The sequence below is a fragment of the Haemorhous mexicanus genome, chromosome 20 (genome assembly GCF_027477595.1).
Source record: "Haemorhous mexicanus isolate bHaeMex1 chromosome 20, bHaeMex1.pri, whole genome shotgun sequence".
In the NCBI taxonomy this organism is placed as follows: domain Eukaryota; kingdom Metazoa; phylum Chordata; class Aves; order Passeriformes; family Fringillidae; genus Haemorhous; species Haemorhous mexicanus.
Genome location: NC_082360.1, coordinates 11934663 through 11948527, shown reverse-complemented (window position 1 = coordinate 11948527; position 13865 = coordinate 11934663). Strand labels below are relative to the sequence as shown.

The 13865-nt window shown below is 61.1% G+C and overlaps 3 protein-coding genes across 11 annotated transcripts; 2 read left to right on the top strand and 1 right to left on the bottom strand.

Moving 5' to 3' along the window:
* Positions 1-24: 24 nt before the first annotated feature.
* Positions 25-1783, bottom strand: ANAPC11 (anaphase promoting complex subunit 11). 9 transcript variants are annotated; one of them, XM_059864401.1, is made up of 2 exons: positions 1644-1783; positions 25-1480 (listed from the first exon to the last, which is right to left on the bottom strand). In XM_059864401.1, exon 2 carries the CDS (start codon positions 1022-1024, stop codon positions 107-109), a length of 918 nt encoding a protein of 305 aa, XP_059720384.1. In that variant the 5' UTR covers positions 1025-1480; positions 1644-1783; the 3' UTR covers positions 25-106. The 9 variants fall into 9 exon arrangements, with proteins under 9 accessions (XP_059720384.1, XP_059720385.1, XP_059720382.1 ...); XM_059864402.1 differs by having other exon boundaries at positions 25-1477; positions 1644-1775; XM_059864399.1 differs by having other exon boundaries at positions 1573-1769.
* A 124-nt stretch (positions 1784-1907) lies between these two features.
* Positions 1908-5873, top strand: ALYREF (Aly/REF export factor). Its single transcript, XM_059864409.1, has 6 exons — positions 1908-2135; positions 2301-2432; positions 4166-4313; positions 4491-4554; positions 4672-4849; positions 5598-5873. The coding sequence occupies exons 1-6, from the start codon at positions 1908-1910 to the stop codon at positions 5610-5612; spliced, it is 765 nt and encodes a 254-aa protein (XP_059720392.1). The 3' UTR covers positions 5613-5873.
* Positions 5874-6134: 261 nt separating this feature from the next.
* On the top strand, positions 6135-13745 carry ARHGDIA (Rho GDP dissociation inhibitor alpha). Its single transcript, XM_059864410.1, has 6 exons — positions 6135-6292; positions 10220-10429; positions 10763-10846; positions 11310-11386; positions 11563-11626; positions 12096-13745. The coding sequence occupies exons 2-6, from the start codon at positions 10240-10242 to the stop codon at positions 12293-12295; spliced, it is 615 nt and encodes a 204-aa protein (XP_059720393.1). The 5' UTR covers positions 6135-6292; positions 10220-10239; the 3' UTR covers positions 12296-13745.
* Positions 13746-13865: the final 120 nt, after the last annotated feature.

Here is a 13865-nt window from a genome sequence, read left to right as displayed (position 1 = left end):
GCTGGAGCCCAGGTAGCAGAAGGGGAGCACAGGGCACACGTGCACTGGTCCTGAGAGGGAGCGCCACACTCACCTCATCCCTGCAGCTCCATAGCACAAGGGCTGCTCAGCCCCAGGGCAGCCACCACTCAGCCCTGCTGGCCCTTCCTGGGTTCTGGCTGGCACAGCAGGGCAGGTCCATGTTTGTCAGAGCTACAGCCAGGGGCAGTGGTGGGAGTGGGGGCACTCCTTGGCTGTGTTCTAATGAGCACAGGAGCCCCGGGGGCCAGGCAGGCCCTGGCACCAGCACTGGCATGGGCACTGCAGCCAGGCTGGATGTGTGCTGTGGACTCACCCTGTGGGGAGGTGGTGACCCAGGGGTGCCCCTGCCAGGGATCAGCTGCCAGCCCACTGCCCCCCAGTCTGTGTCCTGCTGCCAGAGCTGCCCCAGGCCTGGGCACAGGCTGTGCCAGGTCCCCTGCAGCACAAAGGGGGAGCAGGGTCTTTGGGGGCACACAGGGAAAGGAGCCCCAGGCCTGCAGACACCCTGCACAGCCCCTTCTCCCTGCTGGCCCTGCACTGTGCCCTGCAGCTCCCACGAGTCTTGGGCAGCCTCACGCCCAGGGGATTTTGTTCTGCTGGGTACCTGAGCAGCCTCAGCACCATAGGAGGGACTGGAGAGCTCAGCAGCCCAGAGCTCCCAGGTCTGGGTGGGCTCCCCCCTCCCCAGCAAGGACAGACAAGAGAGAGCCATCCCAAGCAGGTTTATTGTCACCCCAGAGCCACCAGCCCCACTCAGGCAGCCGCACACTCCACGGGGTCCAGGGACAGAATCAGGCCTGCCTTGCACAGGAGAGCTCCTGGCAGCTCCACAGCCACACCTGTCACACACAGCACCTGCAGGAGCACCGGCACAGCGGGGGGATGGGGGCTGTGCCGGCAGCGCTGGCTGCAGACAGGGGCAGCCCCCGCCCGCCCCCTGCTCCGCCGCTCGCTGCAGAGCACCGCGGGGCTGAGGGGGCTCAGGAACCCGCGGAGGGAGCATGAACCGTGCCCCGTCCCAGCCCCAGCCCCGTCCTCACCGCGGTGCGGAGCCCCGGGGCAGTGGGCCGAGCTGGCTAGCAGCGCAGGTCGGGTTCGGCAGAGCCGCCGGTGTCGGAGCTGGCGAGCGGCGCAGATCGGAGAGCGGCCCCGAGGTCCTGCCCAGCGGGCAGCGGCGGGGCCGGGCCGTCCGCAGGAACGGGGCTCGGCGGGGCGGCACAGCGCGAGCAGCGCGCACGGTGCCGGCGCGGCAGCGGCACCCGGGCGGGGGTCCCGCCTCGCCCGCCCCGCGAGCACCGGCCCCGAGCGCGGAGCACCGGACACAGACACGCGACTGGCGTCGCACATTTACTGGGCGGGCCCGGGCCGGCCGGGGGCGGGTCACGGCCCGTGCCCGGTGCCGCCCTCACTCGCGGAACTTCCACTCCTGGCGGCACATGGGGCAATGCTGCTGCACCTGCTGCGAGTTCAGCCACTTGAGGATGCAGTGCATGTGGAAGCAGTGAGAACACTGCCCCCACACCAACGGGCAGTCGTCTCCGGGAACCTTACCTGCGGCATGGACACACCGTCAGCCCCGCCCGGCGCGCAGCGGCCGGTGCCGGCCCCGGCCCCGCACTCACAGTCGGGGCAGCAGCCGTTGAAGGCCATCCGGCAGATGCCGCAGTTCTCGTCGTTCGCCACCCACAGCCAGGACGCGACTCCGTGCCAGCTCCGCACGCGCACCCGCATGTCCCGCTCCTGGTCCCGGCCCCGGTCCCGGTGTCGCCGGAAGTGCCGCCCGCCCCACAGAGCTTCGCGCGCCCGCCGCGCCGCAGCCCCGCCTATTCCTGTTCCGGCGCGGGCGCAGCGCGGCCGGAAGTGCGGGCGGGAGCGGTGCCGCCATCATGGCCGACAAGATGGACATGTCCCTGGACGACATCATTAAGCTCAACCGGAGCCAGCGCGGGGCCAGCCGGGGCGGCCGGGGTGGCCGGGGCCGGGGCGGCACCGCACGCGGGGGCGGGCCCGGCCGGGGCGGCGTTGGCGGCGGGCGCGCGGGCGGCGGCCCCGTGCGGAACCGGCCGGTGATGGCCCGGGGCGGCGGCAGGAACCGGCCCGCGCCCTACAGCCGGGTACGGACCGGGCAGGCGGAGCTTGGGCCGTGGCGGCGCGGCGGGCTGAGGTGGCGGGTCCGCGCGGGGCGGGGACGCGGACGCGGGCGGCCCTTTGTCCAGTCCCGGCGCGGCCGCGGCCGGCGAGGCCCTGGCGCCGGTCAGCGAGCTCCGGTCTCATTGCAGCCGAAGCAGCTCCCGGAGAAGTGGCAGCACGACCTGTTCGACAGCGGCTTCGGGGCGGGGGCCGGCGTGGAGACCGGCGGAAAGCTTCTCGTCTCCAACCTGGACTTCGGCGTCTCGGATGCGGACATCCAGGTGCGGCTCGGGGAGAGGGAGCGGAGCCCCGTTCATCGGCCCGGGCCGGGTGCCCGCGGGAGCCCCGCCGGCCCTGCTCCGGCTGGCGCTCGGGGCCGAGCATTCCCGAGTGAATCCCTGGTGATGGGGTTGGCACTACGTGTGCCTGCTTTGGGGGTCTCCATGGGGCTGGGAAATTCGGTTTATAGTGCTCTGTAAGTGACTGCCGGTGCACAGGAGCGATGCCGTGACTCTGCTGGGTCACACTGTGATGGGAAGGGTGTGCTGTGAACTCTGTGAGCTCCTGCTCTGCAGCTGTAGCTATCCCTAACGGTGCCCTGTGCTCCAGTGGGTGTCAGGGGGTTCCCAAGGATGCACCCAGCAGTGCAGCCAGGCAGTTCTTTGTCACAGCTCCCCTGTACTGCTGCCTTGGTGTCCTGTCCTCCACCTGTCACAGCCATGCCCCTTTGGGCTGGTCAGAGCCCACAGTGGCTGCAGTTGGGTGCTTGGGGCATTGGCCTCAGGGCTGGAGGCTGAGGGGTGTCCCAGGGTCAGGAGTGGGCTGTGAGCTGTGCAGGACTTGAGTGCCACAGAGGGGTGCCATCACCCTGGCCTCTGGCTCTCGTGGCCTCACCAGGGAGAACCAGACCACTGCTGCCAGACTTTGCTCATCAGTCCATTCCTTCAGCCTCTCCACACACCCGTCTGGCTGCGAGTGGGGAACTGCAAGGGAGCTCTGTCAGTCACCTACTCACTGGGTAGTGTGCTGCACTCCACCTCTTTCCCTCGTGTAAGTTCAGACTGTGTTTAAATAAGTTCCTGTTTGTTGCAGTGAGGCAGCAGCGTGTAAAACTCAGCCCTGTGCCTTGTGTGCAGCCAGGACTCACCTTCCAGCTGCTGCACAAGCTCACACTGGGGTTTGTTTAGCAGCAGGGCTGACAGTGGCTTTGGCCCCCAGCCCTATAATTTAGCATTGCCTCAGATGTGGTTTTGTTCCTCTTGCTGTGGTGTGAGAGGCCCAAGGTGCTCTGGATGCTCTTTGTGTCCCCTGAGGCAGGAGCAGCTGGCTCTGGGCAGAACTGACACGGCCTTGCCTGCCACATTCTGTTCAGAAAACGTCTGCCAGGTGCCCTTTGCAGTTGTGCTCCAGCAGCCCTGCTGAGAGCCCTGCTGTGCCTCGGGAGCAGGTTGACACAGGCAGTGCAGTAACCTTGTTGGCTTCCCAAATGTAGTGCCTGAGAAACAAAATTGGTGTCTCTGTTGCTGCCTCTTTATTTCCAGCCTTTGTGGCAGCACAGGGCAGAGCTCAGCAGAGGACTTGGTTGGTCTCCATTTCTGGGGTATGTTGCTAGGGGGCACGAGTCCAGCACAGTAAAAGTGCCATGGTCTCATGGATCCCTGCACTCACATGGCCATTGTGCTCTGAGAAAGGTGCCTGGGGGTGCTGCTTTGACTCATCTTCAACAAAGACCCCAGTTCCCCTGGGGGGAAAAAAAAAAAAAAAAAAAAACCAGCAGGTCAGCATCCCCTGAATCTGCTTCCCTGGCTGTGAATGTGCCTTCTGCAGGACATGAGTGTGGAGTCCTGCTTGGTTTTGCCACTTGTGTCAACGCCTGGACTCTTGCTGACGGGCTGTGCTGTGCCTCTGGGAGTTTTTCCAGGAGGTGGTTGGGTGAGCCCTGACCCTGAGTGTGGGGCACTGCAGCATTTGCAGCATTGATGGATGGGTGTGCTCCTTTCCCTCTCGTTCCCAGGAGCTCTTTGCAGAGTTTGGGACCTTGAAGAAGGCAGCTGTGCACTATGACAGGTCTGGCCGCAGCCTAGGAACAGCAGACGTGCATTTTGAGAGGAAGGCTGATGCACTGAAGGCCATGAAGCAGTACAACGGGGTGCCCTTGGATGGTGAGGCTGCCTGGCCTGGCCCCACGGCCAGCTCCGGTGGCTGGGGCAGAGCCCTGCACATCCCTGTCCCTCCCCTCGTGCCTGTTTCACCCTCACCCCTGTGTCCCCCCTGCCCATCCCTGTGCCCCCTGCCCTGTGTGTGTCCTGCACAGGCTCACAGCTGCTCTCCCCCTCCAGGGCGCCCCATGAACATCCAGCTGGTCACGTCACAGATCGACACGCAGCGGAGACCAGCACAGAGGTGGGGGAGCCCTGCCAGAGCAGGGGGGCGGGAGGGGCAGGACCCCTCCCTGCTGGGAACGTGGGTCCTGTTCAGCTTCACTGAAGGCACTAAAACTGTTCCTTTTCAAACTTACAGTGTAAACAGAGGTGGCATGACCAGGAACCGTGGGGTCTTGGGGGGATTTGGAGGTGGAGGCAACAGGCGAGGGACTCGTGGTGGGAACAGAGGGAGAGGCAGAGGAGCTGGAAGAACTTCCAAACAGCAGCTCTCTGCAGAAGAACTAGATGCACAGCTGGATGCTTACAATGCCAGGGTAAGTGCTGCTTGGGCATGGTAATGGGCTTCCCACAGCATCTCATCCTGAAAAGCACTAGCAGTCTGGAGCTGGCAGAAAAAGGAAAGCATTTTCCAGGTCCTTGGGCTGAAGCAGTCTCACTCTGAAGCTGAGCTGTGCCTTGGCTTGGCCCTGAGCTTCGCTTTCCAGAGCAGTTTGTCACCTGTTCCTGAAGGCTGAGGAACAGGCTCTGCTCTTGCCAGGCTCCATAGCTGGAGCAGCCACTGAGCAGCAGCTGCAGAACAAAACCCACAGAGCTGACAGGATGCAGGAATGGGAAAACAAAGGAGAATCTCGTGTGGAAGAACTGTGTGGTGTGCTGCTGGGGAAGGGTGTTGTGTGGGTGGCAGAAATAAGCCCCAGCCAGGGGAGCCACGGGCAGGTTGCAGCTGTAGCTGGAACCTGCTCAGCCTGTGCTGTAGCTGGGCCAGGATCCCAGCAAAGCTGAGGCCACAAGGACACCACGAGAGCAGAGTGGGTGGTTCAGGATGGGATAGGTCAGGGCGAGAGCATGGAAGGGGTGGGATGAGCAGGATTCCAGTAACAGCCTTGGAGCAGTGCAGGGTGCTGTGGTGCTCAGCATGGTGTGCTGTGGCTTGGACCCACCTGTCCCTGTGCCCCACGCCTGGGGGCTCACCAGAGCCAGACTGCAAAGAGGGGGGTGGGCTTCGGTGAGGGGATGCTGCAGGGTGCCAGGGCCGTGGTGACATTGCTCCCTCTCTTGCAGATGGACACCAGCTAAAGCAGCAGCCGTGGGCCAGGGAAGGACTCCAATCTTGCTCCACACTCCCGGCAGGGGCTGCGGCTGTGGCTACTACTACCGAGGATGGGATTTGTTTTACTTTTACGTTCTGGGATAGGTTTTAACTCCTGTAAAGGTTTTTTTTAATTCTCAGCAGACCTGTTTTGTACCGAGTTATTTTTGGGATAAATTTTTCTGGTTGCCTGTTGGGCCAAGGTGGCTTTTTCACCTTTGCCATAATAAAATAGAACCATGTCTAGAGCTGTGGCTGCTGCCTTGCCGCGCTGGGCCCCGCGCCCCGCCCTCTCCCACACATACCGTGATGCTCGGCGCCCCTCTGCTGTGTCCCGGTCCCGGTCCCGGTCCCGGTCCCGTCCTGCCCCGCTGGTCCCGTTCTGGCTCCCGGGCCGCTCTCCGGGTCCCGATCCCTGTGTGCCCCGCCCTGCCGGTCCCGCCCCGCCCCGCTCCCGCCCCGCTCCCGCCCATCCACTCCGTTCCGCCCCGCCCGCGCGCGCCTCCCCCCGGGCCAATCAGCGCGCGGTCCGCGGCCGGAAGCTCGGCGGCGGCGCGGCGGCGAGTAACGGGAAGTGCCGGGCGTGTCCCGGAAGTGCGGAGGCGCGCGGGGCCTGGGCGGATCCGCGGCGTTGGCAGCGCAGCGCAGCGCGGAGTGAGCGAGCCCGGTACGGCGGGAGCGGGCGGGAGCGGCGGGCGGGGGTGCGGTTCGGCGGGCAGGGCCGGGCCGGGCCGGGCCGGGCCGGGCCGGGCCGGGTGCGCCGCGCTGGCCGCGGGAAGGGCCGGGCGCGGCCGAGGGGCGGGTGCGGGGCCCCGGGTGCCCTTGCGTGACCTTCCGAAGGCCGGGGGAGCCGCCGCCCCCGGTGGGACCGTCCCGGAGCGGAGCGCGTGGGGCGAGGGCGGGGCGCGGCGGCCCGCGTTCCCCGCAGGGGCTGGGGCGGCGCCCGGCGGGCCGTGCCCGGGGCTCGGTCCGAGGGCCGGTGCAGGGAATCACCCGGCCCGACCCGTCCCGGAGTCGGCCGTGCCTCCGGCACGTACGGGCTGTCCATAAATGGCCGCTGGGCACGGAATGAGGAACTGGGATTCGGTACCGGGGTCGGGCTGCTCCGTGTCAGGGCAGGGCCCTTCCACCGCGACCGCCGCGGGCCGGGTGCACCTCCAGCCCCGGCGCGGGTTTGCACGGGAGCTGCGGTTCCTGCGCTGCCCCGCCAGCATGGCCCCTCCGAGAGCAGCGGCGTTTTCCCGAGAGCTGGCTGAGAGCCGTGACCGCCGTTTGTTTGTGGTGAGAAAAGCCCCCGGCCGCCCTTGTTCACTGGAGGGTTTCGGGTCCACTCTGGTGCTCAGGCTGTCCAGGCATTTTTCCGGTGTGGAGGATCTCATTCCCTGACTGCAGAGTGGGGACAGTTTCACTCCTGTGAGTTCGGCTGCTGACACACAGGGAGGGGTCACAGTCCCGGCTCCAGGTACTGGCGGTGCTGGTTTCATCCCTGGTGCAGCACTGCCAGCAGCCTTCATGCTTCTGGAGTTGTTTGTGAGCCCTCAGCCTGGCTCTGCACAGTTCACCCCTGTAGGTGAGCAGCAGGTCAGGGATACGTCAGAGCGAGAAGAAAAAGACATAAAAACATCCTCCATCCTCAGACTGCCGAGTCCCCGCTGGGCAGCAGTGTGTCCTCCTGTTCCCTGAGTCCTTCCTGCCTGGAGTGGTGAGACGGCGGAGGGGATCGGGTGGGATGAGAATTCCCTGGATGCTCTTACAAAGTGACTGGTGCAGCAGTGGTACCTGGATGTGCCCTGACAGCGCCTGGCCTCAGGAGGTCCCAGCTGGGCTCCTGTCCCCTCTGTGCTGCCCTGGGAGCATCTGAGCTGTGTGGAGCAGCCAGGCTGTTTGGGCTGTCCGGGCTCCCCGTCTTGGCAGAGCAGCTGGGACAGGGCCCTGGAGAAGCACTCACTGCTGGCTCACATTCCAGCGAGTTCTCCGGGTGGCTGCGCGGGAAGGAGGAAGGGTGGGGACTGCTGGAACTGGCCGTGCAGTCCAAGGCCTGACGGGTGTCGGAAGCTGATGAGCTCATCTGACACACTCTGACTAATGCTGGCTTCGCTGCTGCCCTGGGATGGGATTCCAGGAGTCAGTGTTCCCACTGTGTGCCTGGACACGAGCAGGGATATTCCCACTGGTGTTGCTGCCTGGCAGGAGGTGGGGCTCTTGCCTTGGCTGCTGCAGCTGCTCTGTCCTGCACAAAACATGCTGAGAATCCGGAAGAGTCTGCTGGATTGAGGGAGCAGTGAAGGCAGAGTGCAAATTCCCAGGTAGGGATTCAGCCTCCTGCTGCCTTCTACAGGCTGCTGAGATCCTGAGTACCTGCTGGGAACTAGGGTCTGTTTCTGAAGGTCCAGGAGCCCTTCTGTACCCTGCTTCCAGCACAGGCTGGGGTCCCTTTCTGCAGCCCTGGCAGTTCCTGGGGGGCTGTGCTGTTCCACAGAGCAGGAGGATCCCCAGGACCTGTGGGTAAGCTGATAGGAAGGGTGAGGGCTGTTTCCCCAGAACCAAGCCCAGCCTGGCCTACAGTGCTGACTGGAGTCATGCTGGTTCTGGTCCCCAGTGGTGGTTTCAGTCCTGGTGGGCTCCTGCCACCTTAGAAATCCCAAGAAGGCTAGAGTGGATTGTGATTAATCTGTATGCTAGGTATGCATGATTCTTTAGCTCTGGGTCACAGAAGTACGTCTAGAACACGGGAACATGACCAAAGAGCTGGGGATTTGGTGTTTTGGTTGGCTTGGGCTTTCTTCTGTGCCCTCTGTGTTGTGGTTGTTGCTAAATACCAGTTTGTGGCAGGGTGTCCTCGTGACTCTGGTGGAGATCGGGCTCGTGATGCGTGGGAGAAAACTGTCACCAGTGTGTTACCCCAGGGGCTCAACTGTTGAGGAGTGGCAACTCTGTGCTGACACCAAACCAGGGCATTTCCAAACTGCCCAGGAGAGGATTCTGGCTCTTGGAGGTGCCCAGGTGCTGGCAGTTAGGGCTGTGAACGCTGAGGCTGTTCCCAGTCAGTGCAGCTGTCTGCTGGCCACAGGAGCTGCGCTGGGACTGGTGCTGTTGTTCATGGCTCCAAGAACTTTAGAACTTCGGGAACAGAGGCTGCCTCATGGCTCCTGCTGTCCTTGGTCTGTGAGAGATTTTGTCTCTGCTTGGTCTGAAAATTGGAAGGTGGAGGGTGCCCGGGGCTGCTCATACACAGAAGTGTACCTACCACTGCTGGAGATAGGTGTGTGGATGCTAGTGGATCCTCTGCCATTAGTGCACTCTCACAGAAGGCTCAGTCACAGAATTTGGGAGTCACCACAAGTTTGAGACTTCAATTCTGTAAAGCTGAAATTCTGTCACTTTCCTGGAAGCTGCAGGTATCCTCAGAGCAAGGTGTGAGAGTTAGAACAAACTGTGGCCCATGGGAGGTATAATCTAGGCCAGAGGTGAGCCAAAGGACATGAGGAGGGGATTGGGCAGGATGCAGCGAGGAGATGGAGCAGAATAAGGTGTGTAAGTGAGTGTTTGCTCAGTGCTTCTGGGAGTCCTCAAGCCTGGCAGCTGTTTGGGTTTGATATGGAGACACTGGTGTGAAATCTCATCAGTTGTTCATCTGTGACATGAGACTAAATGCCCTTTTGGAGACAAATTTCCACATCATTCAGTGTGAGGATGTTGGAGGATGCCATGTGGAAGGGCCAGCTGTTTGTTGTGCAGCTACAGCAGGATGCTTGTGCCACGCAAGGCCAGAGCCCTGGTATAACTCCGTGGTGTCCCTTCATCCCCCAGTGCCTTTCTAAAGGTGTGCCAGAGTGTTCTGAGGCTTTAGAGAGTCCAAGTTGATATTTGCCATAGGATAACCCTTCAGACAACATGCCCTGTGGAACCAAGAATTCCTGAATGTGTCATTGGCTTTTACTGAGGATTTTAGTGGAGTGTTGGCATCACCTTTGCCTTGCCCTTGGTGTGGCTGGGCATTTCCTGGGCAGAGTCCTGGGCAGGTTCCACATCTTGTTTATTTCATTGCCTGTTTCCCTGTCTGTATGTGCCACAGATCCTTGCAAAGGGCTGAGCCAGGTGTCTCATCCCACTCTGCCAAGGCACAGAGCACTGACGTGACAGTTACAAAACGTGGGCACCAGATCCCAACAGAGGCTCCTGGCATTCGTGCCAGTGGTGAGACAAAGGTCTATTCTTAGCTGGAATCCTGTTGTGGAGAGCAGAACTGGGTTTATTCGGGGCTCTGGCTTATTCCAATTGAAAGCCTCAGCTGGTTGATCTTGTGGAGGAGAATGCCTTCCCTATGACTTTGGGGTATTTACATTACAAGCAAAGCCCTGAGGTTGATTTTTTTTCTCACTCTTGCCTGGGCCTCTGTGGGCTGAAGATGAGACCTGGCCTCTGGAAGGTTCTGCAGGGGCTGGGGGCCCTTGGCAGGGTTGTGTCTCCCAGGGGCCAGGGTGAAGGGCCCCAGTGAGAGTGGGAGCCTGCAGAGTGACAGCAGAGCAGTTCTGGGGAGCCCTGCTGCTGGGGTGGCTGGTCAGGGCAGTCACACCTCTCCTGTCTGCTTCAGTGTGGAGCACGTGTGCCAGGATGGCAGAGCAGGAGCCAACGGCAGAGCAGCTGGCCCAGATTGCAGCTGAGAATGAGGAGGATGAACACTCTGTCAACTACAAGCCACCTGCCCAGAAGAGCATCCAGGAGATCCAGGAGCTGGACAAGGACGATGAGAGCCTGCGCAAGTACAAGGAGGCCCTGCTGGGCGCCGTCACCATCAGTGCAGGTGAGCCCTGGCATGGGTTGGTCCCTTCTAGCCTTGCCTCTGCTCCCACGTGGGAGCTGTTCTCCCAGCTCGGTGTTTGGGCAGGAGCACAGCCCGGACCACAAAGCTGTGTCTGTGCTCCCCCGTGCCCGTGGCTGGCCCACAGTGTAGGGCTCAGGGACTCAAGGGTGGCACTCTGCCTTTGTAGGCTGGGCCTGGTGTAAGGGGAGCCCTGACCCCTACAGAGTTGGAGGCTGATTTTTGTGCTCTTTCAAGAAGTTCTCTGGAAGGAGAAGGAGCTGTGTTGGCCGGTGTCGGGGATGAGTGTTTAACAGCTTTTTCTCTCGTCTCTAGATCCCAACGCTCCAAATGTGGTGGTGACCAAACTGACCTTGGTCTGCGCTACTGCTCCAGGCCCCCTGGAACTGGACCTGACAGGTGAGCTGGGAGGGAATGCCAGCTCTGCTCCTGGGCAGAGCTGGCAGGGGCACTGCTGGCAAAGTGGGTGAGCCTTCCTGTGTCAGAAGGGCTGGCAGCAGAGCACAGTGCTTGGGCCCCAGCGGGTTCTGTACCTGGAGCCCAGCAGCAGTTCCATGACACCTGGGTGTCGTGTAGAGGTGTGAGGGGTGAGATGGGGCAGGCAGATTCTTCCAGCCTGCATGGTGACGTTCATGGCAGCTTTTAAATGGTGACAGTCTTGGAGCAAACAACTGCAAAGAAACATCCTGGAATTAATTGCGGGGTTGTGCTTGCAGTGTCCTGTTGCAGGGCATTGCTAGCCTGGCTCCAGCAGCAGAGGGGGCCCTGCAGCTCCTGCCCCAGCTGCTCGGGCCATGGAAATTCACCCCAGAGCACAGCACAGCATAAAGGAGCTCTGAGCAACCCTCTCCTGTCTCTGTAGGTGACCTGGAAAGCTACAAGAAGCAAGCATTTGTGCTGAAGGAGGGCGTGGAGTACCGGATAAAAATCTCCTTTAGGGTAAGGATTCCGATCTGGAAACGGAGCAAATGGAACACCAGACTGCTGCAGTCCCAGCCTGGGGAGTGCCCGTGCCCTGCAAGTGGGGTTGTGCTGAAGGAATGGGCTCTTCCTGCACGTGGGGTGGGCAGCATGAATGGAGATGTCCTGCTCAGTCCCTGCTCCTCTCTCTGCAGGTAAACAGGGAGATTGTGTCAGGATTGAAGTACATCCAGCACACGTTCCGGAAAGGTGTGAAAAGTAAGTGCTTCTCTTGACTTGGTGCTGCTCTGTGTGAGTGAGGGCTTCCTGCTCATCTTGCTGCTGTGACAGGGGCTGCCCAGCAGCTCCTCACGGGAGGGGACAGTCCTGAGTGCCGTGGGCCGGTGGAGCTCTGTGGAATTCCTGGGCCTGCGGTGCTGGGGCAGCCTGTGGTCCTGGCTGCACAGCATGTGATCCCAATCCCCCCCCAGCACGTTTACCCCCTGAGTTTGGCAGGAAGCAGGTCACAGCGGGCTGCACTGCCAGTCACTCCCCACAGGAGGGGCCCATTCCTGGGGGGAAGGGAACTTGGAACTGGGTGAGATTCCGATTGTTACAGCTGCTTTAGGGATTGTTGTAACAGTAACACACCTTTCCTTTGCTTCAGCCTTGCCCCAGATGCAGGGGAGGCTCCTGAACCTCTTGGTGCCTCTATGAAGCCTCCACACACTTCTTTTTGTCTTTTTAGTTGACAAGACCGAATACATGGTTGGGAGCTATGGCCCCCGAGCAGAGGAGTACGAGTTTTTGACCCCCATGGAAGAGGCCCCGAAGGGCATGCTGGCCCGGGGCAGCTACAACATCAAATCCAAGTTCACAGATGATGATAAGACTGACCACCTGTCCTGGGAGTGGAACCTGACCATCAAGAAGGATTGGAAGGACTAGCCCTTCCTGAGGCCAAACCCCAGAGAGCGTGAATCAGACAGTGGCTACCGTAGAATTTCCCCCCCTGTACCAAAGTGCTGACATTGGAACCCTCTTACCTGTCACCCCCTTTTTCATTTGACCAGAGAGCTCAGTTTTTTATGTACCCCCTCCCCAGAGAATCGCTGAGTGCATTGACCAAACCATGCTGTCTGCATCTGGTCTCCAGCTGCCCGTCCTGGGGCTGTGCTGCCCCAGCACTGAGGGGAGTGCCCACTCCCTTGCCAGGCCCTTTCTTGCTTCCCACCTTCCTTTATCCAGGAGGTGCCAAAGGGGTGGAGCCCCTGTTAGGATCCTGTGCTTGGCTTTCCTGCGCACAGCTCAGGGTAGCTACTGCCTCCAAGTAGCTGAAGAATTTTGGTGCCAGGCAGCTGTCAAATCAGTTAATTGGCTCAAGTGTTGTCTGCCTGCCCTTTCCGCCCTGTCAGTGTCCTGGGCAGCTTCATTTGTGGATGTTCCCTGTAACCATGATGCCTTAAATGTGTAACATGTGTCCTCTAGGGAGGGGGTCCTGCCTCTGTTACACTTTTTAAACGCCACCTACCCTCCCTGTCTGTTGGCATGGGCTCAGCTTCGCCACGCCCCTCATGTGTTATTAGGAAAGATTCACAACTTCCCACTTCGCTGCTGGTCCGTTCCTCACCCGAGACGGGACATCTCCAGAGGAGAGAGGGTGTGACATCCCAGGTGACACCTGGCCGCCCCCCTGGCCTGGCTGGCCCCAGCCTGGCCTGCAGAGCCCCCTCAGAGCTCTCTGGGTGCCCTGTGGCACAGGGGGGCTGAAGGGCAGGGCGTGCAGGGGTCACCAGGGCTGCCATCGCCTCGCACTTCTCACTGCAGCCCAGGGAGCTGCAAAGCACTGAGATTCCAGGACAGCGCCCGCCCTCCTGGCTGCTTTGGGCAGAGGATGGACGAGTCTGTCTCTGCAGCTGCTCCTGATGCGATCAACAAAGAGCTTGCGACGGACAAGCGTTCTGAAGCGGTTAATGCCTTATGTATCTGTTCTGCCTTTAAAATCTGTGCCTGGCCTGTAGTTACTGCCTTGACACTCGGCCCCCGTGCCTGCCGCAGACCCGCAGCGTGCCGGCCTCCACCCTTGGCTGCGCAGCTGCAGCTCTTGGGACAAAGCAGCCCCAGGGCCCCACAAGGCCCTGGGGCTGGGCAGGCGTGTGCCACCTCTGCAGCCCTCCGATCTGGATCTACCACACTGAGGTTAGAACTGGGACCAAGTACATGTGGCTTCTCGTAGCTACGTCTTTGCCTCTAACTGCCCTCGCCCTGCCCCTAGAGAGGTTTTTTTGTTAATTTGATTTGGTGCATATTGTCTGTAAGTCCTAGACCCAGGTTAACAGGTTTGGAATCATCGTCTGCTTCTCCTTTTATGACAGTTAAATAAAATCTTTGAACTGACTGTGTACTGTCCATGCTGGATCTTCAGCATGAAGTGTCTGAATGGGATTTCTGCAGACACCTAGGGTGGGAGAAGTCCAGGATCTCTGGGTTTGCTAGAATGTGAAACGGGATCTGGGAC